The sequence below is a fragment of the Gorilla gorilla genome, chromosome 21, assembly GCF_029281585.2.
Source record: "Gorilla gorilla gorilla isolate KB3781 chromosome 21, NHGRI_mGorGor1-v2.1_pri, whole genome shotgun sequence".
In the NCBI taxonomy this organism is placed as follows: domain Eukaryota; kingdom Metazoa; phylum Chordata; class Mammalia; order Primates; family Hominidae; genus Gorilla; species Gorilla gorilla.
The window spans coordinates 44,247,751-44,274,074 of NC_073245.2; the positions used below are offsets into that span (position 1 = coordinate 44,247,751).

Below are 26,324 nucleotides of genomic sequence, written 5' to 3' on the forward strand. Positions count from 1 at the left end.
AACAAGGTCAGTGGCAGAAGTAGGGCTGTAACTTGGAATTTTCCAAACCAGGACTTCAAATGTGGGGGGCCCTTTCCCAGCCTTGGCCAATTCCCAAGCTCCCCCAATAACCTGCCTTCTGGCTAGAGGCCTTGAGCCTCCCTCCTCAGGTCAGCTCTGCCTGGGCTTCCACCCTTCAGCTGCAGGGTCCCAAGGCTGTGTCCTCCACACCCCCTGCCCTCCCCATCAGATGGGAGGGGCAGGAACTCCAGGGCTGGTGGAGTTTCCGACCAGGCAGGAAAAAGAACAAAGGAACTGGGTGGGGGGGTGGAAGGGATGGCCAGGAGGGTGGCAGGAGTAGGGGACATTTCACCATGGAATATGAAGTCAAGAAAGGGAAGAAGGTAGGTGGGAGGTTGGGAGGGACGCAGGGAGAGGAATGTCCCCAAAGCCGGGGAAGGGGGCAAACTGGGGCGGGGTGGGGGGTCGGTAGCGAGGAGCATAAGTGGAGCCTTTCTTCTCATTTGGAAGTAACTTCCTTCCTACCCTTGGGCAGCCAGACATTCAGGCTCTAAACTCCCTGTTTCTCTGCTCTCAGTGGCCTCTGGCATCCCTAACATGGACAGACAGGGACCTTCTCAGGAAACCTGGCCAGACGGACTCAGTTTGGGAGATTCTCCACACCTGCTTCCCTGGTGTTCCCCGCAGCTCCCTCCTGCAGCCTCTCAGACAGACGGACAGACAGACACCCAGCAGATCCATTCTCTTGCTCGTCACTGCCCCAAACAGAAGGACTCAGCCAGGGCAATTCCGATAGGAGGTTGCCTACACAGGCTTGAGTCTCCCACCTGCCCCCTGCCCCTCCCACCTTTCTACAAGGGCGTATGTAAGGCGTCAGCCAGAAGCCATTCCCCCCACCCCCAGATCCTCACCCCTTCTGACTCTGAAGTTTTCTAGTATGCTTCTCTGGGTGTCTCACCTGGTTGTCTTTGGAGTTCAGGGAGCCGCTCTGATTTTAACTTCCATCTTACCCCCATTTCCACCCTCCCCTCTACCCCACCCCCACCAGAAACATATGTCCGGGCTGTTCTAAAAGGTGCCCACATGAATCACAGAGGGCTCAGAAGGGAGCCAAGACATAAGTGCATGTTTTCTCTTAGTTTGTTCTTTTAATTGACATTTATTGAGTGCCTATTATGCACCAGGTATTTCTTTTTTTAAAGCAATAAATAAGTTAATGTAAAATTGCATAGAAGGGCCGGGTGCGGTGGCTCACACCTGTAATTCTAGCACTTTGGGAGGCCAAAGCAGGTGGATCACCTGAGGTCAGGGGTTCAAGACCAGCCAGGCCAACATGGCGAAACCCTGTCTCTACTAAAAATACAAAAATTAACTGGGCATGGTGGCACATGCCTGTAATCCCAGCTACTAAGGAGGCTGAAGCTTGAACCTAGGAGGCAGAGGTTGCAGTGAGCCGAGATCACGCCACTGCACTCCAGCCTGGGTGACAGAGTAAGACTCTGTCTAAAATAAATAAATAAATAAATAAAAATTTTTTAAAAATCATAGGAGGCCCCATACTCAGTGCTGGAGGAAACCGATCAGTTTGAGTCGAGAGCTGACGGGTGGAAGGAAAGTGGGTAGGGAAGAATGTTTGAGGCAGAGGAACAGCATGTGCAAAAGCACCACAGTGGGAAGTAACATAGCAAGCCAGAGGGACTGAAGGAGGACTGTGTAGTGGGGGCCCAGGGGACAAGAGTGAGGCAGATGGGGCTGGACAGGTGGGCAGAGCTGAGCCATTCAGGGCCACCAACAAAAATACTTACCCCTCCCTACCCCTAATACACACACATACGCAAGACAAAGTCCCAGCTCCATAGCTAGCATTCAAGATATGTTCGTCTCATAATCTAGCCATGGCAGACTGACTGCACACAGCTTCTCCAGGCTCACCCTCATCCAGCCTTTGAGGCATCCAGAATTTTGCACATGCTGTGCCCTCTGCTTGGCATGCTTTCTCCCAGATAGTTTCTTCTCATCCCTTAAAGTTGCTACATACCCCATCCTGGCTCCATGATATTGGTTCTAACATAAGCTGAGTACCCATAAGAATCACCTGAGGGCTCATTAAAACACAGATCACTGGGTCTTACCCCCAGTTTCTGGGCCAATAGGCCTGGGATGGGGTTCAAGAAATTGCATTTCTGGCCAGGCACAGTGACTCACGCCTGTAATCGCAACGCTTTGGGAGGCTGAGGCAGGAGGATTGCATGAGCCTAGGAGTTCAAGACTAGACTGGGCAACATAGTAAGACCCCATCTCTTTAAAAAATATATATTAGCTAGGTGTGGTGGTGGTGCATGCCTGTGGTCCCAGCTACTGTGAGGCAGAGGTGGGAGGATCGCTGAGTCAGAAAGAATTTGCAATTCTAATAACCCACAGGTTATGCTGATGGCTGTGGGGCCACACTTTGAGAACCACCGGATTAGATCCTGGCTACTCAAAGCGTGGTGCACAGACCAGTAGTATCAGCACCAGATGGGAGCTTGGTAGAAATGTGGAGTCTCAGGCTCCAACCCAACCATACTGAATCAAAACTCCAGGGCAGATAAAGTTGGAAACTCACTAGTCTAGGTCATTTATCACAAGCCATGGAGGCAAGGATAGGATCCAGGTCTCCACTGAATCCTCAGCACCCAGCAGAGTCCAGCCATACAGGTGTAAATGTTTACTGAATGAATGAGTAAACGAACAGATGTATTTGTGGACTTGTGTTCTGTTTACCTGGAAAGAACGTGAGCTCCTTGCAGGCAGGGAGGTTGTCTTACTCACATTTGCCTTGTTACACAGTTAAGTAATCACACCACACATTCACTCAGTGGTTTTCAGCTGAGCTGCCTTTTGAAATTACCTAAGAAGGCTTAAAAAAATCTTAATGGACCGAGCTCATTAACCCCAATGGCTCACACCTGTAATCCCAGCACTTTGGGAGGCCAAGGCAGGAGAATCATTTGAGCTCAGGAGTTCAAGCCAGCCTAGGCAACACAGTGAGACCTCATCTCTACTAAAAATTTAAAAAATTAGCAGGGCATGGTAGCACACACCTGTAGTCCCAATTACTTGGAAGGCTGAGGCAGAGGGATCGCTTGAACCTAAGAGATCAAGGCTGCAGTGAGCTATGATTGTGCCACTGCACTCCAACCTGGGCAACAGAACAACATCCTATCTCAAAAAAATTAAAAAATAAAAAATTTTATGCCTGGGTCTCAGTCCCAGAATTTCTTATTCAGTTGGTTGGGAGTGTAACCTGAACATCTGAAGTTTTAGAAGCTCCCCCCGTAGTTCGTGTGTGTGTGTGTGGAGTGTTGAGGGGGGGTTGTTTGTTTTGTTTCTTCGACAAGGTCTTACTCTGTCACCTAGGCTGGAGTACGGTGTTGCAATCGCAGCTCACAGCAGCCTCGACCTCCCAGGCTCAGGTGATCCTCCCACCTTGGCCTCCCAAGTAGCTGGGATTACAGGTGCATACCACCACACCCGGCTAATTTTTTTTTTTCGGCGTATTTTTTGTAGAGACAGTTTCACCATGTTGTCAAGGCTGGTCTCAAACTCCTGGGCTCCAGCTCTCCTCCCGCCTCAGCCTCCCAAAGTGCTAGGATTACAGGCGTAAGCTACCGTGCCTGGCCTTCCCCAGGTAGTACTAAAGGATGGCCAGGGCTGGGAGCGACGGCTCTAAATGCAGTCTCACACTTGAGCATGTATCAGAAGCACCTGGTGGGCTTGTTAAGCCCTAATTGCTGGGCCCTACTCCCAGAGTTTCTAATTTAGTGGGTCTCGGATGGGGCCTGATAATCTGCATTTCTCTCAATTCCTAGGTGGTGCTGCTGGTCCAGGAATCTCATGTTGAGAAATGCTGTTCTAGATGGAACTCAAACTTTCTTTTGAGATTCAGATGGCTGGTCTGGGCTGAGCCCCAGAATTTGCACCTTTAACCTTGATCCAGGCCATTTTTATGCAGGTGCCTCTGGATTCTACTTAAATGTACTTATTAATAATTTATAACTTTTAGGAAAGCACAGAGAATAGCCTAAAAAATAGCTATGCACCCACCACCACTCCACCACATTGAATCCTAATCTATATTAATTTATGTATACGATTTATATATATGTGTGTACATATATATATATATATATATTTTTTTTTTGAGACAGAGTCTTGTTCTGTTGCCCAGGCTGGAGTGCAGTGGCTCCATCTTGGCTCACTGCAACCTCTGCCTCTGCCTCCTGCGTTCAAGTGATTCTCCTGCCTCAGCCTCCCGAGTAGCTGGGATTATAGGCTCCTGGCACAACGCCTGACAAATTTTTGTATTTTTAGTAGAGTCAGGGTTTCACCATGTTGGCCAGGCTAGTCTCCAACTCCTGACCTCAAGTGATCCACCCGCCTTGGCCTCCCAAAGTGCTGGGATTACAGGTGTGAGCCACCACGCCTGGCCTTGAATCCTAACATTTTTCTGTATTTGCCCCAGCCTAGACTCATTCCTCAAACCTGTTTGGCAGGAGCTACACTGTCACCTGGGTGTTTAGAAAGAAGGTCGTTGGATCCGGAATGCCCAAGGTGAACTATTGGTTCCACCACTACTAGCTGGTGACTTTATCAGTTAGTTCCTCTCTAGGGTTTAGTTTCTCCATCTGTAAAATGGGACTTACAGAGGTATCCCTTCTGCAGAGTTTTGGTGAGAATTAAATTAGGTAATGTAAGTAAAAGTGAGCATAGTAAGAGCTCAATAAAAGCAGCCACTGTTATCACTCTCATTCCTCCTCTCCTCCCCAGGGCTTTGTATCCCCCATCCGAAGGCTGGTGTTCCCCAAGGCTGGGCGCCGGGCAGCCTGTAGGAGCAGCGTGAGCCGCCGGCCCCTGCACTCGATGCCCCTTTATCCCCCCGACTACCTCATCGACCCCCAGATTCTGCTGTGTGACTACCTGGAGAAAGAGGTCAAGGTGCGTGCAGGATGAGAAGGGGTGGGAAAACCTTGGGGTGAGGAGACCTTCACTTCTCCTTGACACCAAGTTCTGATCAGCCGTATCTCACACAGGGGAAGTTGTGGCTCATTGGAAAGAGGCCTGGGTTCATGTCAGCCTTGCCCCCACCTTCAGCAAGTGACCTCCATCTGCTGAGCCTCCTCAGTGTTCCCATCTCAACATGAGTCTCAAAACCTACCCCCAGTGCAGAGTGGATGGGAGAGTGTTCTGCGCGTGGAAAAGTCCTATCTTTTGTCAACTGACATAACAGAAAGGGAGACTCCCTAAAAGAAAATGATGTTTACTCAGGAATAGGCATTGCAATGGGAATATGCGTGCCATAGTAAACTGTGTATTCAGGAGGTAAAGGAAGGCAAAGGTTTTTAAAGGAAAAGTGAGGAGGATTACATAATTGTTTTGAGATAATTATCCCTGGCTGCAAGGATCAATAACAAGGATGGCACCATTTCCAAGTTGGATGAGCAGTTGCTGTCCTTGCAGGAATATGTGTGTGTGTGTAAGGTTGTGATAGCCTTTGTGCAAAGTTGTAGTTTTTACAGTCTTTTTGATAGTTCTTGTTATCAGGCATTCATGCACGAAAATCCTCCCTCCTATTTGTCAGGGCTTTTAACACAAGTGACTCCATTCTGATTGACAACTTTGACATTTCCCACGAGATTTTACTGCAGTGACCTTGCTGTTACTCAGACAGTGTCCAGATTAACAGCAAAGCACAAAGGACTTCCACCACTTAGGAGCTGTACTTCTTTTTTTTTTTTTTTTTGAGACAGAGTCTTATTCTGTCTCCCAGGCTGGAGTGCAGTGGCACATCTTGGCTCACTGTAACCTCCGCCTCCCGGGCTCAAACAATTCTCCTGCCTCAGCCTCCTTAATAGCTGGGACTACCGGCATGCACCACCACACGCAGCTAATTTTTTTGTATTTTTAATGGAGCTGGGGTTTCACTGTGTTGGTCAGGCTGGTCTCAAACCCCTGACCTCAGATGATCCGCCCACCTTGGCCTCCCAAAGTGCTGGGATTACAGGTGTGAGCCACCACACCTGGCATGAACACCATGAAGAGGCAATGATGGGTCTTCATTTAGCCTAAAAAGATTGATATGGGGGTAGGGTTGTCCGAACTGGCAAACAACAAGCCACCTAGTAAAATCTGAATTTCAGATAAGCAATGAATACTTTCTTAGCATAATTATGTCCCAAATATTGCAAGGGACTAAAAATACTAAACAACTTAAAAATTATTGTTGATCAACGGCCAGGCACGGTGGTTCACACCTGTAATCCCAGCACTTTAGGAGGCTGAGGCCGGTGAATCACGAGGTCAGGAGTTCAAGACCAGCCTGGCCATCTTTTAGTAGAGATGGTGAAACCCGTCTCTACTAAAAATACAAAAAATTAGCTGGGTGTGATGGTGGGCGCCTGTAATCCCAGCTACTCGGGAGGCTGAGGCAGGACAATTGCTTGAACCTGGGAGGCGGAGGCTGCGGTGAGCCGAGCTCACACTGCTGCACTCCAGCCCAGGCGACAGTGCGAGACTCCAGCCCCCCCACGCCCCCAAAAAATTGTTGTTTTCAAGTTCAAATTTAACTGGCATCCTATATTTTATCTGGCAACCCTGTATGGAGGGAAAAGCTAACAAATAAATCTGCTTAAAAATTGAGGGCTGAAATCTGATAAAGAATAGAAAGAAGAGAAAAGGTTTGATTGGTGGATTCACCTAGAGGAATACAACTAAAAAAATTTTTTTAAAAGTTGGCCAGGCATGGTGGCTCACGCCTGTGATCCCAGCACTTTGGGAGGCTGAGGCAGGCTGATTACTTGAGGTCAGGAGTTTGAGGGCAGCCTGGCCAACATGGTGAAAACCCATCTCTACCAAAAATACAAAAATTAGCTGGACATTGTCGCACGCGCCTGTAATCCCAGCTACTCAGGAGGCTGAGGCAGGAGAATCGCTTGAACCCGGGAGGCAGAGCTTGCAGTGAGCTGATATCTTGCCATTGAACCCCAGCCTGAGTGACACTGAGACTCTATCTCAAAAAAAAGTTAACTATTATATTGAATAACATTTAAGTGCTAACATTAGGATACAAGAGTAAAGGAAAAATTTGTTGATTTAGTGCATCATTTTTCCTGACAAAATTGTATACTAATTTGATCCAACATTCTTCCCTTTCCATTTGACTTCTGCAACAAGACCATAAGGAAGGCAAGTGATTTGCAATTCCTTTGACGATGCTTGGGGTAGAGAGAGCCACTCAGGCCAGAGGAAATTTACAGGTGGTCAGTTCTTTCAAGCTATTATAATAACTTTTGCTTCCCTATGGAATCTTATAGCTAGATGACTATGTGTTAAGGCAATATAAGCCAGCAGTTGAGAGTGTCGGCTCTGGCATGTGGATCCCAGTTTGATCCTCTCTAGCTATCTAATCCTGGGCAAGTTCTTTAGTTAGCCACACCCTGCCTTGGTTTTTCTCATCCTTAAAGCAAGGGTGAATGAGTGAATATATAGAGAGCGCTCAGAACTGTGCCTAGCTTCTATTAAGGGCTCAGTAAAAGTTATTATCAGGTATATTAATTCATGTATTTCTATCTCAATCTATCCGCACTGCATCAATGAGAAAGCCAGGGTTCTTCAAGGTTTCAGGGTGACATCTCTGTGTCCTTCTCTCACCCCGATTTCCATCCAGTTCCTGGGCCACCTTACCTGGGTGACTTCCTCACTGAACCCCTCCAGTCGGGACGAGCTCCTGCAGCTGCTAGACACCGCCAGGGTGAGACTCTGGGGAGGGAGGAGGGCAGGATCTCGCTCCCTTCTCCCTCTTCTACCTGCGGACCTCGGGAACTCGAGATCTGCTCCTCCCTGCAGCAGCTGAAGGAGCTGCCGCTGAAGACCACGGCGGAGCAGGACAGCATCCTGAGCCTGTCTGCCCGCTGCCTGCTGCTCACCTGGCGCGACAATGAAGAGCTCATTCTGCGAATCCCTACGCACGAGATCGCCGCCGCCTCCTACCTGCAGGACGACGCGCTGCACCTGCTAGTGCTCAAGACCGGTGCGGCGGGAGGGGGAGGGGGAGAGGGCGGGGAAGGGGGCGGGGCAGGGGGCGGGGCAGGGGCAGGGGCAGGGCCCGGAGGTGTGCGGATGGAGAAGGAGAGGGACCTGCGGCGGGGGCAGAGGAGATGGAAAAGGTCTGACCATACTACCCTGAGACTAGGGGCAGGCCGAAGAGGCTCTGGGAAAGCAGACAGGGCCTGAGGTTGAGGACGAAGGTGGGTGGCCTGAGCCACTACACTGAGGCCAGGTGGTGGAGCACTAAGAGGGTGGAGAAGCCCAAGACCTAGGCCAGGGCTGGATCCGCAGTTACCACCCGGCTCTGAGGCTAGAGTGGACCCTTGGGCTGGGGGCGGGGCCTGATTCCAGGGGCGGGGCTGAGGAGAGGCGGGAAGTCAGAATCCAAGGGGGCGGTCCCTGAAACCCGGGACTGAGTCCCCAGTTAAGGCTCCCTCGGGAGGGGACAGCCTGACCACCACCCTCTGTTCAGAGGGCAGGTCTGAGGCCAGGGGCGCAGGCGTCGTGGGGAGCGTGGAAGCCACCGGGCCACACCACCGAGAGGCCAGGGGTGGAGACTGAGGCCGGGGGCGAGCCCGAAAGTGTGGAAGCGGAGTGGGCGGGGAACCGCCGCGCTACTTTAAAGCCGGGGGCGAGGCGGCGGTGGAACCCCAGAGCCGCGAGGTTAGGTGGCCAGCCGGCCTCGGGGGGGGGTCTCTGAGTCCCGATCCCCGCGGCTGACGGTCCCCCGGACTCTCCTAGGTCTGGGTGTGGACCCGGTGCCGGCCGGCGTGGACGCCAGCCCAGGCGGCGCAGGACGCGACCCCGGCCCGCCAGGCGCGGCGCCCGAGAAGCGGAGGGTGGGCACCGCGGAGCGGCGCCACACCATCTGCAGCCTGGACTGGCGGATGGGGTGGGGTGGGGGCGCCGCGGAGGCCCGGGCCGGGGGAGGCGGCGGCGGCAGCCTGGAGCGCCAGCGCGCCGGGGCGCGGGCGTCGGGCAGCTGGGAGCGACGGCAGACGTTCAGCGGCAGCTGGGAGCGGCGGCACGGAGGCGGCGGCGGCGGCGGCGCGGGGAAGCCGGGCGGTAGCTGGGAGCGGAGGCAGGCGGGCAGCGGCGGCGGCGGCAGCTGGGAGCGGCGCCACCCCGGCCCCAACCCGCTCGACCCGCAGGACCCCAGCCCCGACGCCTACTGCAACCTGGTCATCCTGGCTGTAGCCAACAGGGTGAGCCCGAGGGCAGCCTGCTGCCAATGCCCGGCTTCGGGAACGCTGCTTCCCCGCCCCCACCTTGCCCCCGCCCCACCCACCAGGTTCCTAGGATCTGCCCCTGCCTTCTCCCTGCACCTGCCCCACCTAATGGCTCCTAAACTCCGGACCTGGACACCTCCAGGGCATCTCCCCTTGACTCCCTCAATGGGATGAACTCTCAAAATGGCCAAAACAAACTAGATCTAACCTCCAGCCCGTTCCTTCTCCAACGTTGTCAGTGTTGGCCCCACCACAGTAACATTCACGAGGACACTAATCACCAGCGTGAATCGAGGGCCAGCTCATGCCAGACAGAGGGCTGCATCAACTCATTTAATTCTCACAGCAACCTCTGGAGGCAAATATTACAACTACTGTATTCCCATTCTATAGAAAAGGAAACCGAGATCCATAGGTGAAGTAACATAGGCAAGGTCACACAGGAAGCACGTGGTGGTTTTAAGATTCAAATCCAGGAAGTTCAGAGCCAGTATTCTTGGTAACTAAGATGGCCACCCAAGGCAGAAGCCTTCCTGCCATTCTTCCTTCCCCCTCCGTCTTCCCCTCTGCCTCCCCCATCCTCTTCATTCACCCTTGCTTTTATTCATCCGACCATGTTTCTTGAGTGCCAGCTCTGGGCTAGGCAATGGGCTAGGTGCTATGGATACAGACGTGAAAAAGACATCTGGTGTCCACCCTTAGGGAGCTCACAGGAGAGCAGACACCTTCAAGTTCTGAGCATTCTAAGCTTTTCCTCTGATCTTGGACCACCAGATCCCTCTGTATAAAAACAGTGGTGAACGAAACAGACATAGTTCCTGTCTAGATGGTGAGGCAGATAATAACCAGTAAACTCAGACACCACAGCTGTCTCTCTCCCCTTGAAACACTTCCTCACTTGGCTTCCAGCTCTCCACCTTTTCCAGGCTTTTCTCCTACCAAGCTGGTTCCTCCTCTTCTCCAGAAGTTGGAGTGCCCCAGACTTTGTCCTTGATCTTCTTCTCTCCTCCATCTATCCTTCATCTACCCATTTCTAGGTGATCTGCATCTGAAGATCTAACGACTGTTTCAAACCCAACACATCCAAAACTGAGCTCCAACCTCCTCCCCCAAACCCGCCACTCCCTTGGTTTCCCTGTCACAATTAATAGCAGCTGTGTCCTTACATTGGTCAGGCCAAAACCTTGCTGTGGGCCTTGGCTGGCTCTCGCGCTCTCTGTCTTTCTCACACACACCCCATATCCACTCTGTCAATAAATCCTGTTGGCTCTTATTTTTAAAACATAACCAAGCCTGTAATCCCAGCACTTTGGGAGGCCGAGGCGGGTGGATCACCTGAGTTGAGGAGTTAAGACCAGCCTGGCCAACATGGTGAAACCCATCTCTACGAAAAATACGAAAATTAGCCAGGCATAGCGGCGGGTGCCTGTAATCTCAGCTACTTGGGAGGCTGAAGCACGAGAATCACTTGAACCCAGGAGGTAGAGGTTGCAGTGAGCCAAGACTGCGCCACTGCACTCCAGCCTGAGCAATAGAGCAAGACTCCGTCTCAAAACAAAACAAAAAAACATCAAAATCCATTTATTTCTCCCCACCCTCCCCCTGTACCCACCCAGGTCCATGCCCCATTTTCTCTCACCTGAATCATGTGGTCACCCTCTGACTGGTTCAGCCCTTGCTGACAGTCTCTTTCCCCACACAGTCAGAGTGGTCCCGTTAACATGAAAGCCACATCATGTCACTACACATCTTCCAGTGGCTTCCCATTTCACTCCAAGTAAAAGCTAACATCCTTACAATTGCTTACAAGGCCATTTGTACTCCAGCCACCATGCCCACTTCCTCTGTGCCTGGAAATAGGATTCCAGACAAAGCCAACAGTCATCCCACTGGACTGTGAGGGCTTTGCGGTACTGAACCTGGCCCAGTGTCGGCCACATAATAGGACTAAGTTGGAATTTGTGGAGTGAGTAAATAAGTGTAATCCCAACACTTTGGGAGGCTGAGGCAGGCAGATCACTAGAGCCCAGGAGTTCCAGACCAGCCTGGGCAACATGGCAAAACACCGTCTCTACTAAAAATACAAAAAATTATCTGGGCGTGGCGGTGTGTGCCTGTCATGCAGCTACTCAGGAGGCTGAGGTGGGAGGACCACCTGAGCTCAAGAGGTTGAGGGTGCAGTGAGCCATGATTGTGCCACTGGGCGACCGGAGTGTGACTCTATCTCAAAAAAAAAAGTTGCTTTCCAGGGTTGTCTGAGCATCTGGCTTCTTATCTGAGTCATCCTGGTCCTAAGAAGGATATAGGAGTTAGAGTAAAAAACAACTTGGGTGCTGGTACTAATGCCATGAACCTGCTGTGTGAGCCTAGGCAAGGCACTTAACCACTCTAAGTCTCAGCATCTTTGTCTGTCCATTTTGTAGGTTTATGGTAAGGATCACCTGGTTTAATTATTAGGACACACCTACTATCCCAAAATGCCTATCCTGGGTTACGTTTTAATTTATTCTTTGGGCTTTTTTATTTTTATTTTTTGTATCCAACCATCCATTGTCTTGGGCCTTTTTACAGACACAACATAGAGAAAAGGTTCATGAAGACAGTGTCTTCATCAATTACTGGTTTTCTATGTGTCTTGCTTAAGGCATAAAGAGGTAAATTCAAGACCTAAATACCTATTCACATTTGTAGTCTCAAAAAAGTTTTACCCAAGAACTTAAACTCCTTCCTTCTATCAGAGACTGAATTTTATTTATCCTGTTTCCATTCTCACACTGAATGCTAGGAAGCTCATGTCTAAATATGGCTTCCAGTATTAGTAACTATATTGAGCCTAAAATTTTGATACATTTAATCATCCCTTCTCCTACTAGGTATTAGGAGAACTGGATTCTAATCCTGACTAATCACTTCCCCTCACTGGGCCTCAGTTTCCATATCTGTACTTTAAACTAAATTAGGACTTATCTTAGAAGGGCATCAGGAAGGCTGATGAATCCTCCACAAATCTGGGGTACATTTTTCATGGCACAAGAGTTAGAGTTGTCACTGAATTCTATAAAGGGGTTCTAAGATCCAGAGAGTAGCCATCGAATTTTGATGGAAAAATTCTTGAAAGCCAATTTAAAGGGCTCTATAGGTGTGTATCTTTGTGCGCATCTTCACACAGTGTTTTAGGAAGCAGGGTAACATCTTGGTCATTGGTGAGGACCTGAGCTCTCTCTCCTCCTCCCTGGGCCAGGATGCTGCAGAGGAGTCCTGCGCACTCATCTGTCAGGTCTTCCAGATCATCTACGGGGACCAGAGTATTGAGTGTGTGGACCGGGCTGGCTACCACTACACATCCACACCTGAACGGCCATGGCTCTGCAGCCGCAGTGAGTACCAGAACTCCTGGCCTCCCCTCCTGTGAAACATCCCAAAAAGGCCAGGGGAGGGAAGATGTCCCAGGACTTGGGCTGATGAAGGTATTTAGGGTTCCTGATCTCTGCCATAATTACAGTGTACCCCACAATTGTAGGTGAAATGTCAATTTTCTTTTTCTTTTTCTTTTCTTTTTTTCTTTTTTGAGACAGAGTCTCCCTCTGTTGCCCAGGCTGGAGTACAGTGACGCCATCTCGGCTCACTGCAACCTCCACCTCCTGGGTTCAAGCAATTCTCTGCCTCAGTCTCCCAAGTAGCTGGGATTACAGGCATGTGCCACCACGCCCAGCTAATTTTTTTTTTTTGTATTTTTATTAGAGACGGGGTTTCACCATCTTGACCAGGCTGGTCTTGAACTCCTGACCTCATGATCCACCCGCTTCAGCCTCCCAAAGTGCCGGGATTACAGGCGTGAGCCACTGCACCCAGCCATCAGTTTTCATGATGATCTCAAACTTAGCTTCTTCAAAGATGTTTGGATTGTCAAATTCAGAACAAGCCCCCTAAAGCTGAACTCTTCTCTCTCCCTTTTGTTTTTGTGTCCCTATATTGCAGCAACCTAAGCACATGTATTGTCTGCTTACTGAGCCATTGGTCCCACTAGGACCCTAACACAAAACCAAGATTTCCAGATGGGTCCTTGGATGCACACAAGGACTAGAAGGAGAATGAGACTAATAGAGACATTTGTTGAGCACCAGTTGTGTGCCAAGCACCATACCAATGTGTCATGTCCTTATAGCAACCTTGCCTGTCCTCTTTGTCACTGTATCCCCTGTGCCTAGCACGAGACTGGGTACATCAGATACTCATGAAGTATTTTTCTGAATGGATGAAAGAACTCTCTGAGGCCTTAGGATTCCCATTTTTTTGTTTGGTTGGTTTTTTTTTTTGTTGTTGTTTGTTTGTTTGAGACGGAGTCTCACTCTGTCACCTGAGCTGGAGTGCAGTGGCACGATCTCGGCTCACTGCAACCTCTGCCTCCCGGTTCAAGTGATTCTCCTGCTTCAGCCTCCTGAGTAGCTGGGACTACAGGCGTGCGCCACTACGCCCAGCTAATTTTTGTATTTTTAGTAGAGACGGGGTTTCACCATGTTAGTTGGCCAGTGTGGTCTTGATCTCTTGACCTCGTGATCTGCCTGCCTCAGCCTCCCAGAGTGCTGGGATTACAGGTGTGAGCCACTGCGCCCGGCCAGGATTCCAGTTTTACAGATGAGGACATTAAGGCTCAGATTAGTCAATAAATTACTCAAGGTCACACAGCTGGTAAGTGGCAGAGTCAGGATTCAAATCCAGGTCTGTCTGATTCTGAAGCTTCTATCAGCAACAACCTTATTCCCCATGCTGCCTTCAGGCCAGTGGGTGAATTCCCCAGCCATTGTCTCCCGCAGCGTGGTACCAGCAGCAGAGTGCTCGTTCTTTTCTTCCGAAGACCCTCGCATCTGTGGGAGCTGTGCTTGTTGGGAGGCTGGGTTAGTTCAACTCTCACAAGGATGATAGGCAAATAAATGAGATAATTCAACAAATATTTCAACAAATTCATTCATTTAGCAAATATTTATTGAGCACCTAGTAGGTCAGATCCAGTGCTAATGAGTAGGTTATTCTGGTGAGCAAAACCAGAGGTGGCCTGTCTTCATGAAGTTTACTTAGTGGAGGCAGGCTGACAGTGATTAAATAAGTACACAAATAAATACATAACCACAGGTTGGGCACAGTGGCTCACACCTGTAATCCCAGCACTTTGGGAGGCCAAGGCAGGTGGATCACCTGAGGTCAGGAGTTCGAGACTAGCCTGGCCAACATGGTGAAAACCCATCTCTACTAAAAATACAAAAATTAGCTGGGCATGGTAGCAGGCACCTGTAATCCCAACTACTCGGGAGGCTGAGGCAGGAGAATCACTTGAACCTGGGAGGTGGAGGTTGTATTGAGCAGAGATCGCACCACTGCACTCCAGCCTGGGCGACAAGAGCGAAACTCTGCCTCAAAATAAATAAATAAATAACCACAGACTGTGCTGGGGGAATGTATGATGAGGAACTGGCCCCACCTGGAGGGTAAGGAAGCAACACTGATCAGAGATCAGAAATGGTAGGGCTAATAACCAGCTAAATGAGACAACAGACTAGGAAGAGCGCAAGCTCTCCGTACTTGGTGTTTCTTTGCTCTGAAGGTTTTCAGATCCTTCCCCTTCACAAATTTCTTCCCTTCTTTCTTCTTCTTTCTTTCTTTTTCTTTCTTTCTCTTTCTTTCTTTCTTTTCTTTTCTTTTCCTTCCCCTTCCCCTTTCTCTTTCTTTCCTTTCTTTTTTCCTTTCCTTTCCTCTTTTCTCTTTCTTTTTTCCTTTCCTTTCCTTTCCTCTTTCTTTCTTTCTTTTTCTTTTCTTTTCTTTTACTTTTCTTTTATTTATTTATTTTTTTTCAGGGTCTGGCTCTGTCACCCAGCCTGGACTGTAGTGGTACAATCACGGCTCTCTGCAGCCTCGACCTCCCAGGCCCAAGCAGTCCTCCTATGTCAGCCTCTCAAGTAGCCGGGACCACAGGCATGCACCACCGCACCCAGCTAATTTTTTTGTTATTGTAGAAATAAGGTCGCTCTATGTTGTCCAGGCTGGTCTTGAAGCCTGGGCTCAAGCAGTCCTCCTGCCTTGGCCTCCCAAAGTGCTGGGATTACAGGCGTGAGCCACAAATTTTTTTTTCTTTTTTTTTGTCTTGACTGAAACACACAGTTTACAAAATATTCCCTCACATGTTTCCTCATCTGCTGTTCCCAAGGCCCCCCATGAGGTAGGTGGGGGGTGGTATTCTCCCCACGTCGGGGAAGTTGAGGATCAGGAGAGGGGAGGGGAGTTCCCCAGGGTCTGTTGTGTGTTGGTGTCAGGGGCAGGACTAGACTTCAGGCTGAGACTGAGGGTGGGGCCTCAGGGAGCAGGGGATGCTGATCCCTGCTTTGCTGCCTCTGACAGTCCCTCTGTCTGCTGGTCCCAGGTGAGAGCTGCCACACAGATGGGACGTATGCCTATGACGCCGACTTCAGCTGCTGCAGCTCCTTGTGAGTACAGCCCCTGTCAGGGACTCCACCCTGCTCCCCTACCCCTGCACAAACAGGGTGACTAGAGAGGATAGGAGAAGGTAACCCAACCTTGCTGTGTGCTGAGACACTGGGCACTAAGAGGGGGAGGTAAACTGAGCTCCCTGACTCTGCAAACTCACAGGATCCAGACCCTTGAGAGACCCAGGAGACACCAGAACTCAGATGTGGGTCCACACAGTCCTGTGGTTCTCTCCCAGTCATCCAGGCACAGTGGCCTGCAGAAATCAAAATCATAGCTACATGCCAAAAAAATTATTTTGGCTTAATTTTGGTTCCATGTAATAGAAAATCCCCAAAAAGAGTATCTTAAGCAAGATAGAACTTTTTTTTTCTTATATTTGACATAAAATAGAGCAGCAATTCAACATTTCATGGTTGTTAGGAGCTCAGGCTTCTCTTTTCCTTCCCTACCCTCTTCAGGACTTGCAGCCATCCTCAAGGTCACCTCATGGACCGAGATGGTGGTTGTAGCTCCAGCCATCACAGTAGCATGCTAAGGGGCCTCTTTAAAGAGTTTTGCCAGATTCCCACCTGATGACTTCTGCTTATATCTCATAGGCCAGAACTTGGTCACATAGCCATCACTAGCTGCAAGCAAAGCTGGAAAATTTAGTATTAAAAAAATATATTTCAGGCTAGATGCAGTGGCTCGCACCTGTAATCCCAACAGTTTGGGAGGCTGAGGCAGGTGGATTGCTTGAGCCTGGGAGTTCCAAACCATCCTGGGCAACATGGCAAAACCCCATCTCCACCAAAAATACAAAAATTAGCCAGGTATGGTGGCGCACACCTGTGGTCCCAGCTACTTGGGAGGCTAAGGCAGGAGAATGGTGTGAACCCAGGAGGCAGAGCTTACAGTGAGCTGAGATTGCACCACTGCACTCCAGCCTGGGCGACAGAGCGAGACTCTATCTCAAAAAAAAAAAAAAAAAAATTCAGGCCAGTCATGGTGGCTCACATCTGTAATCCCAACACTTTGGGAGGGCAACGCAGGAGGATCACTTGAGCCCACAAGTTTGAGACCAGTCTAGGCAACATAGGGAGACCCTGTCTCTATTTAAATAAATAAATAAACAAATAAATAAATACATAAAATTTTAAACAATTCAGTTGGGAACATTACCCAGGGTTCTGTTTAGGGTGACCAGCCGTCCCAGTTTGCTCAGAAATGAGGGGTTCCCCCGGATATGGGATTTTCAGTGCTAAAACCAAGAAAGTCCTGGGTTACTGGTTGATCACCTAGTTATATTACTGAGGGCTTCAGTTTGGCATGTAGCAGTCTCTGCCAGTGATATATGTCTTACTGTTTTTTTCCTTTTTAGTGGCAATAGATTTGCCTTCCTCATACTGTATGCCCTTAGGCTAGTCTTTAAACAACCAGATATCTACTGAAGAGATAAAATAGTGATAATAGCGTTTGAACATTGAACTTGCTATGTACTAAGTGCTGTTCTATAAAGCACTTTATTTTTTCATCAACATAGTAACATTACAGCAGCTACTGTTTATTGCTTATAGTCCATAATTCTAAGTGTTCTACAAATATTAACTCCTGTAATTCTCATGATGACACTAATTATTATTATCCCATTATACAGATGGAAAAATTGAGAAATAGAGAAATTAAATTTACTTTCCCAAGGTCAAGCACCTAGTAAGTTATAAGTATGGGATTTGAACAGAAGAAGGCTGGCTCCAGAATCCAGTCCTTTAACCACAAAGCTACATGGCTTCTTTGTAGGTAATAATGGAGGATGGTTCTGGAACAATTTAGAGACAAAGAGGCAGGAGCCCAAGGTTGAGTTTTTATTAAGCAATATTTCTTAAGTACCTCCTATGTGCCAGGCACTCTGCTGTGTGCTGGGGATACAGATGGACACAAGACAGAGGGCAAAACCTGGGCCTGGCACATAGTAGGTGTTCAACAAATGAAGAAAACCAAAGTCCCTGCTCTTGTCAAGTTTACAATCTAGCATAGGAGGCAATGAAATCACAATTTAACAGTAACAATCATTAATGGTAATAAGTACTAAAGGGAGGCTCAGGGTGGTATAAGAGAGGCAGAGGGGGACCGCAACTCAGCTGGAGAGTCAGGAGGGCCTCTCAGAGGTGATGGCACATGAACTGAGGCCTGGAGGATGAAAGGGGGAAGAGTGTTCCAGGTAGAGGGAACAGCAAATGTAAGAATCCTGAACTAACCAGGCGTGGTGGCTCACGCCTGTAATCCCAGCATTTTGGGAGGCTGAGGTGGGCAGATTGCTTGAGCTGAGGCATTTGAGAGCAGCCTGGACAACATGGTGAAACCCTGTCTCTACTAAAAATACAAAAATTGGCTGGGTGGCACATGCTTGTAGTCCCAGCTACTCAGGAGGCTGAGGCATGAAAATTGCTTGAACCCGGGAGGCGGAGGCTGCAGTGAGCCAAGATCGCACCACTGCACTCCAGCCTCAGTGACAGAGCAAGAATCTGTCTCAAAAAAAAAAAAAATTCTGAACAGGATAGAGCTTAGTGGGTTTGAGGGGCATCAGGTGGCCACTGTGGCTGTGGCAAATGGTGTGAGGGAGAGAGTGGTCAGAGAGGATGCTTGGGGGTACCTGGAAAGGCCATGCATGTCACAGGTAGGCCATGGACTGAGGGAGCATATTCGACAGAGGTTCTAACCCAACCTAGGGGAATTAGGGAACACTCTCCTGAGGAGATGACATTTAAGATCACAGGATGAGTAAGAGTTAGCTGTGCAAAAGGGAGGGGAAAGGAGGCAATCCAGGCAGAGGGACCAGCAGGTGCAAACACCCAGAGGTGAGGAGATAGTAGAGGAAGAAGGAGAAGGGGGGCGCGGGGCGCGAAGCCCAAAGAGCAAAGGCAAAGGCAAGCACAGTGAGAGATGAGACTTGAGAGGTGCCAGGGGCCAGGGTGTGCGAGGCCTTGGAGGCCAGCATGCAGTCTAGGATGAGGCCTCCTACCTTCAGCCTGCCTGAGGGCCAGGAGCTGGAGGGAGGCGAGTGAAGGCCCTTCTTCCCGTGCCTGCAGCAATGGCTCCCAGGACACCTTTGAAGCATGTTACAGCGGCACGTCCACACCTTCTTTCCATGGCTCCCACTGCAGCGGCAGCGACCACAGCGGTCTGGGCTTGGAGCAGTTACAGGATTACATGGTCACGGTGAGCTGGGGCCGGTGGTGGGAATGGCACAAGCGAAAGCCTGGAGGCTGGAGTAAACATTTTGGGAATGGCACATTGCCCTGGACATAACCTAAGCAGAAGACATCAGAGGTCAGAGCAGGAGATGAGGTTAGGAGAGTAAACTGAGGCCAGCTTGTGCAAGGCCTTAACTAATGTCAGCTGGCATTAACTGAGTGCCTGCTGTATACCAGGTGCCATTCTAAGCACCTTTCATGCATTATTTCTTTTAATCTTTTCAACAACCCCAAGAAGAAAATGCCATCATTATCCTCACTTTGCAGATGAGAAAAGCAAGCATCATGGAGGTTGTCACCTACCCAAGATCACAGAGCTGATCCAGTGAAGGGGTCAAGATTTGCACTCAGGCAGCTTGAGTCCACACCCTATTCTTAAATGCAGCCTAAGGGATCTAGATGTCCTCTGAGTAGCCCATGAGAAGGTTTTCAGAGGAGGGCTGGGCCTAACATGCCCTTAGGGAAGGCTCTGGGCCTTTCAGGCAGGGGTTGGGTGGCGCTGCTTCCTGGGATTGATCTCGAATGGTGTCCCCCACATAGTTGCGGAGTAAGCTGGGGCCCCTCGAGATCCAGCAGTTTGCGATGCTGCTGCGGGAGTACCGGCTGGGGCTGCCCATCCAGGACTATTGCACAGGCCTGCTGAAGCTCTACGGAGACCGGCGCAAGTTCCTCCTCCTTGGTGAGCCCCCGCTGTACCCCCAGAGGTCAGCTAGGGCCCCTGCTTGGTCCATACCATCCCAGTCAGGCACCAGGCTGCAAATGTTTTCTCCTTATCTTTCAGCCTCTGATGAAACCCAGATCATGAGATTCACAGGGCAGATGAGGAGCCCAAAGTGCAGAGTAGGGAAAGGACTTGTCAGAGCTGGGAGACACTGTTGATAAGAAGAACTAAGCAGTGGTGTGGCCATTTCATCCTCACAGCAAAGCTGCGAGAGGGACTGATTCTTCCCATCTTACCCCACGCGGAAGCTGAGGCTCAGAAAGGCTAAGGAACATGTCCAAGGTCACACAGCTAGTAAGGAGGGCTAATAACAGGAGGAATAATACGAATAAGCTGACATGTGCTTGGCAGTTACCCTGTGCCAAGCATCATCTCATTAAATGCCCCCAGTTCTGAGAAGTAGATACTATTATTGGTCCCCATTTTGTGGGTGAGGAAACTGAGACTCAGAGTTACAAAGTAAAGGACTGAGGTCACATAGCTAGTAAGTAGGAATGGAAATAAACTGTTTACGGAGTGCTCAGTATGTGCTGAGTACCTTGTTATTTAATCCTCACATCCCTACCCAGAGAACAGGTGCAATTATCTGTTTTACAGGTGAGGAAAATGAGGTTCAACATAATTAATCAATGGGAATATAATGATGGTACTAATAATAACAAAAATAGGCCTGGTGAGGTGGCTCACACCTGTAATCCCAGCACTTTGGGAGGCTGAAGCTGGCGGATCACCTGAGGTCAGGAGTTCAAGACCAGCCTGGCCAACATGAAACCCTGTCTCTACTAAAAATACAAAAATTAGCAGGGCGTGGTGGTGTGCGCCTGTAATCCCAGCTACTTGGGAGGCTGAGGCATGAGAATCTCTTGAACCCGGGAGGCGGAGGCTATAATAATAATAATAAAAGTACAGTAATCTAGTATGTAGTGAGCATTCACTGTGTGCTGAGCGCTGTGTCGTTATTCGCTGGCTCAGAGAGTTAAGGACCTTGGGCAAGGCCACACAGCCAGTGAGTGACAGCAGGGATTTGCACCCAGATCTGCAGAGAGGACGCTTCCCCTGTGGGAGGGAAAGGGAACGTGTCCTGGGGACTCACCACGCCCCTCGGCTCGCAGGGATGCGGCCTTTCATCCCGGACCAGGACATCGGCTACTTCGAGGGCTTCCTGGAGGGCGTGGGCATCCGCGAGGGCGGCATCCTCACTGACAGCTTCGGCCGCATCAAGCGCAGCATGAGCTCCACGTCGGCCTCCGCAGTGCGCAGCTACGATGGCGCGGCGCAGCGGCCCGAGGCACAGGCCTTCCACCGGCTGCTGGCTGACATCACGCACGACATCGAGGCGCTGGCCCCCGATGACGACGACGACGACGACGACGACGACGAGGATGAGCCCCGGGGCTCCAGGGGCGGGAGCGACGCCGCAGAAGACAACTACCTGTAGCCACCGCCCCTGCGGACGGCGTGGCGCCGCAGCCCACCTCTGAGTCTCAGTTTTGCTTCGGGGACCCTATCCCCAGGGCCCCCCCATCACACCTGGCGGGGCCCGAGGGTGTTCACTCCAGGGTCTCGCTCCCTGCCCTTGGGGCCCGGGGCCATGCAGTACCGAGAGTGTCCTGCAGGGGGAAAGCGAAGCCGGGCCCTAAAGTCCGGGGCAGTCACCCGGGGCTCCCGGGCCGCTCTGCCGGGCTGGGGCTGGGCAGCGATCCTGCTTTGTCCCAGAAGCCCAGAGGGATCAGCCCCAGAACACACCCTCCTCCCCGGGACGCCGCAGCTTTCTGGAGGCTGAGGAAGGCATGAAGAGTGGGCTCCACCTGCTGGCCGACTGAGAAAAGAATTTCCAGAACTCGGTCCTATTTTACAGATTGAGAAACTATGGTTCAAGAAGAGGGGAAGGGGCTTGAGGGAATTTCCTGATTCTCCTTATATGACCTCAAACTGACCATACTAAATAGTGTAGAAGGTCTTTTTCAAGGCTCTAAATGTCAGGGTCTCCCGTCCCCTGATGCCTGACTTGTACAGTCAGTGTGGAGTAGACGGTTTCCTCCACCCAGGGTTGACTCAGGGATGATCTGGGTCCCATTCTGGCCTTAAGACCCCAAACGGGTTTTTTCAGCTCCAGGATCTGGAGCCTCTATCTGGTTAGTGTCGTAACCTCTGTGTGCCTCCCGTTACCCCATCTGTCCAGTGAGCTCAGCCCCCATCCACCTAACTGGGTGGCCACAGGGATTACTGAGGGTTAAGACCTTAGAACTGGGTCTAGCACCTGAAAAGAGCTCCATAAATGTTGTTCCTTTCCACATCAAACATTTTATGACTCAGTTTACCTTTCTTGCCTGGTAATAAGCAAAAGATGCCTGGGTGCATCCTACCCCAACTGAAGTGGTGGTGAGCTATTCAGAAGATCCTCAGGGGAGCTCACTGTTTGGGAAGAAGAAACAGTACTTGTTCCCTTGCAGCCTTGTTACAGCCTAGCTCTGTGCTCAAGTCACAAACAAGAAATAGCCAAGACTCCACAGGCAGCTATCTGGGAGTCTGGGGTAGTCAAAGAAATGGGAAGGAAAGGTTGGAGAGGTAGAGAAGTCAGGATAAGGACAGCATTCAGCACAGCCTGAGTAAAGGCTGGAAAGCTAAAAGGGATGAGGCCTGAGAGGAGGCCAGAGACTCACATAGGAGAGCCAAAATGTGTTTGTAAAACCTTGCAAAGGCTTCCATGGCCAGACACATTGTACACACCATAAAATAGGCACTGTTAGCAATTTTCAAAAAAATGTTATTAGGACTCCAGGTCCAAAGAGTTCCATAATTCATACTTGGTTTGTGGTAAATGATCATCCCATCATCACTGGTCCATGTAGGGCCCTTCTGATGTTTTATTTTACCCTCTCCCGATCCACATGTTCCCCACACTCCTTTTCCCTCTTTACTATGAGCACCTAACCCTATGTGCTGATATATGTCCCTGGACCTAAACTACACAGTGCTTTGTGTGTGTGTTTGTATAGATGATTTTATATAAGAATTTCACTCTATTCCTTCCCTTACTCTGTAATGTTTTTCTAATTTAAAAAAAAAATTAAGAAAATTTTTAGAGACAGGTTTTTGCTCTGTCACCCAGGCTGGACGGCAATGGTGCAGTGACAGCTCACTGCAAGAACTCCTGGGCTTAAGTGATCCTCCTGCCTCGCCCTCCCAAAGTGCTGGGATTAAAGGCATGAACCACCAAGCCCAGCCACCCTATAATGTTTTAAATACCTACCTATGTAGCTGTTGAAAAATCTCACTGTTGCATCCAACTGCTGCAAAATATTTCGAGTTGAGCATCCACTGTTTTCTTTATCCATCTCCCCAGAGATGAACACCCAGGCTGCTTCCAACTCCCTCTTACCACAAACAACACTGTGATGAACATTTTTGTACATGAAACTTATGGGCCTATGTGAGCATTTCTTTGGGCTCTAAATCCAAGAGTGGAATTACTAGATCACAGGGCAGGTTTTAAATTTCATTAACTTCTTCCAGAATGGCTTTCACCAATGGTGAGTGAAGGATGCTGTTTCCCGACATCTTCATCAGATTTTTCATCATCTGATTTTGTAACTTTGCATTCGGTGTGGGTGTAAGGTGGCAAGTTGTTTTAATTTGCATTTCTCTGTTAATCCTGAAATTTATAACTTCCTTCTATACTTGTCAGCCATTTGAGCTTTCCTTTCTGTGACTTCCTTGTTCATATCTTTTGTTCATTTCCTACTGGGCTTCCTGTCTTTTTCTCATTGATTTGCAAGAGTAGTTTATACATTTTAGATATTAATCCCTTTTGGATGTTGATGTTCCAGGTATATTCACCTAATATATTTGCCTTCTGTCAAGTTTATCTGTGACAGTACTCAAACTTCAGCAGGCATCAGAATCTCCTGGAAGGCTTGCTAAAACACAGATGTCTGAGCCCCACTCCTAGAGATTCTCCATAAGAGAAGGGGAAGGGCCTGAAAATTTGCTTTTTCTTCTTTGGGGGGACAGAGTCTTGCTCTGTCACCCAGGCTGGTGTGCAGTGACGCAATCTCAGCTCACTGCAACCTCTGTGCCTCAGCCTCCTGAGTAGCTGGGATTACAGGCATGCGCCACCATGCCTGTCTAATTTTTGTATTTTTAGTAGAGATTGGGTTTCACCATGTTGGCCAGGCTGGTCTCAAACTCCTGACCTCAGGTATCTGCCCTCCTCGGCCATCCAAAGTGCTGGGATTACAGGCATGAGCCATCGTGCCTGGCCAATAATTTGCATTTCTAACAAGTACCCAGGTGATGCTGATGGTCCAGGGACCGCTCTGAGAACAACTGATTTGTGATGGCTTCCATTGGGCAAACTTGTTCTATTGAGCAAATTCCTTAATTTTGAGGTTGTCGATTTTATTTATTTTCATTTTCTGGATGAAGGAACTGGAGTTCAAGAGGTGAAGTGAATACCCCAAGGTCACACAGTGAGCTGGGCTTTGGACTCATGTCTGGCTAACCCAGAGCCCATGTCCCTAGCCTCTCTACTGTCCTGTCTCTGAGACGTTGGGATGTAGTGGCCGTAGCCTGAGGCATTCAGACCTGAGGCTACAGGGAGCCTTAGTAAGTTCCTGAGCAAGGTAGCCAGAGAGGGAACAGTTGGTTGGGTAGGGACAGGGGCCAAAGATATAGGAGTCCCTCTTAAAGGCCTTGGGGCTTTCCAAGAAAAGCTCAAAAACTGCCCAAAGTCCTAGCCACAGCACAGTGACAGGGCTGCTGAGAGGCACTGGGACAGACAGTTCTTACCCCACAGCTCCGGGGATGGGGTAATTTCCCTCACACCCCAAGGAAGTCCCCACCCACTCCGGAACTACCTTCTTACCAAAGCCATGTAACCCCTTAGTTCCTGGGGTCCAAAGGACACTGGCTGGGGCAACCCAGGCACTGAGCCTGGAGACTCTGGCCACACTTCCTCCTGTAGCATCCAGAGACCCTGCCAGGAATTGCTTCCCTTGTTGGTTCAGTTCCTGACATCACAAGAGGGGAAACCCCCCTAGGGGTGGGATAGCTGGTTCCCAAGGACTTCTAGGGGTAGTGCAAGTATGGAACTTCCCCACCAGCTGGATCCCCTGGGGATGGTCTTGGCCCAAACCTGAGTGGTAAAATTGTCTCCAGCTGCCGTAGATGGACGCCTCTCCCAAGGTGGGGCCCTGAAACTTCCTACCCACTCCCCACTTCCACTGGCAGCTCCCAGCAGTCCTTCCCAACTATGTGCTCAGGAGAAGGAGTCCTGGGGCCACTGTCATTCAGCCGCCAAGCATTTAGAGGGCACTTGCTCTGTGCCAGGCATTGCACAAGACACTAGAGGGAGATACAGCACAGTCTGCCCACTGAGGGGCACACTGATGGGGAAGACAGTTCCCAGATAATCACAGCACAAAGTTCTCAATTGTAAAGTCAAAGAGTGAGACACCAGCTCTTTCTGGGGAAGCCGGAAAAGGTTTCACAGGGGAGGTGACCCATGAGCGAGAGCTTAAAGGACAAGGTTTTTGGCGGGTGAACAATAGAAGAGAGAGCCCTCCAGATGGGGACCCAGCACAAGCAAAGGCAGGGGAGCTTGAAGGAGCATGGCATGCTCCAGGATTGGCAACAGGTTAGCACTCGTGCAGCACTTAGGCTCCCGGGCCAGAGGGTCGGAGGGTTTTGAATCCGAACTCTGCCATCTGCTTGTTGGGTGACCTTGGGAAAGCCCCTAAAATGTCCCTGGGTCTTGGTTTCCTCATCTGTAAAGTGGGGTTGGTAACAGCCTCACCCTCGTAGATCCCATAGATTGTCATGAGTCTTAAGATATTTCACGTAAAAGTACATGTAGAAAGTGCTCAATTAGTGACCATTGTGATAGCTGGAGGAACACGGAGTGTGTGAGGTGGGTGACGAGGTGGGTGGGTAGGAGTTGCAGGAGAGGAAACCAGAGAAGTGGATAGATTAGAAGCCCTTGAAGGGCAGGCTAGGAAGCATAGGCAATGGGAGGCGATCTAATGTTTGTTGTTGTTATTGTTGTTTTTGTTATCGTTGTTTGAGGCGGGTTCTCACTCTGTCACCCAGCTGGAGTGCAGTGGAACAATCAAAGCTCACTGCAGCCTCCAGCTCCTGGGCTCAAGCCATTCTCAGCCTTCAAAGTAGCGGAATTACAGGTGTGCGCCACCACGCCTGGCTATTTCTAAATTTTTTTTGTAGAGACGTGCTCTCTTTATGTTGCCCAGGATGGTCTTAAACTCCTGAGCTCAAGGGATCCACCCGCCTGAGCCTCCCAAAGTGCTGAGATTACAGGCGTGAACAAAGGTGCCCCACCTGGGAACAAGCCAGGGGACCTGCATTTTCTTGAAGCGAATCAAACTGCTGGAGAGGAGGATCAATAGGAAAACAGAGGAGCGTCTGGAAGCAGGGAAGTGGGGAGGAGGCTGGAACCAGGACCACATGAGAGATGCTAAGACCTGGCTGAGCTGGGGTAAGAGGAAGGAAGAGGAGAGAGTAGGTTCAAAGAGGAAAGGAGAGAAAGAGAACTCTGCCTACCCCCACCCCCACTCAGAA

General features: G+C 49.9%; 1 protein-coding gene and 1 long non-coding RNA gene across 3 annotated transcripts; one reads left to right on the forward strand and one right to left on the reverse strand.

The window, feature by feature from the left end:
- The first annotated feature begins 309 nt into the window (after positions 1–309).
- On the forward strand, positions 310–23,805 carry CCM2L (CCM2 like scaffold protein). Of its 2 annotated transcripts, XM_031004829.3 has the most exons (10): positions 310–383; positions 4,810–4,977; positions 7,706–7,789; positions 7,885–8,068; positions 8,827–9,290; positions 12,556–12,691; positions 15,727–15,790; positions 18,863–18,992; positions 19,568–19,706; positions 20,861–23,805. In XM_031004829.3, the coding sequence occupies exons 1-10, from the start codon at positions 354–356 to the stop codon at positions 21,184–21,186; spliced, it is 1,725 nt and encodes a 574-aa protein (XP_030860689.3). In that variant the 5' UTR covers positions 310–353; the 3' UTR covers positions 21,187–23,805. The 2 variants fall into 2 exon arrangements, with proteins under 2 accessions (XP_030860689.3, XP_030860690.2); XM_031004830.3 differs by lacking the exons at positions 15,727–15,790; positions 20,861–23,805 and having other exon boundaries at positions 19,568–19,670.
- LOC109024383 (uncharacterized) lies at positions 17,278–20,927 on the reverse strand. Its single transcript, XR_002003887.3, has 2 exons — positions 20,842–20,927; positions 17,278–19,039 (listed from the first exon to the last, which is right to left on the reverse strand). It is a non-coding gene; the product is annotated as an uncharacterized lncRNA (long non-coding RNA).
- Positions 23,806–26,324: the final 2,519 nt, after the last annotated feature.

Excerpts from the sequence above, each read along its gene's own strand:
- CCM2L (XM_031004829.3), top strand. The coding sequence starts at position 354 with ATGGAATATGAAGTCAAGAAAGGGAAGAAG. Across the intron at positions 384-4,809 it reads AAGTCAAGAAAGGGAAGAAG|GGCTTTGTATCCCCCATCCG; the intron begins GTAGGTGGGAGG and ends TCTCCTCCCCAG. Across the intron at positions 18,993-19,567 it reads TACAGGATTACATGGTCACG|TTGCGGAGTAAGCTGGGGCC; the intron begins GTGAGCTGGGGC and ends TCCCCCACATAG.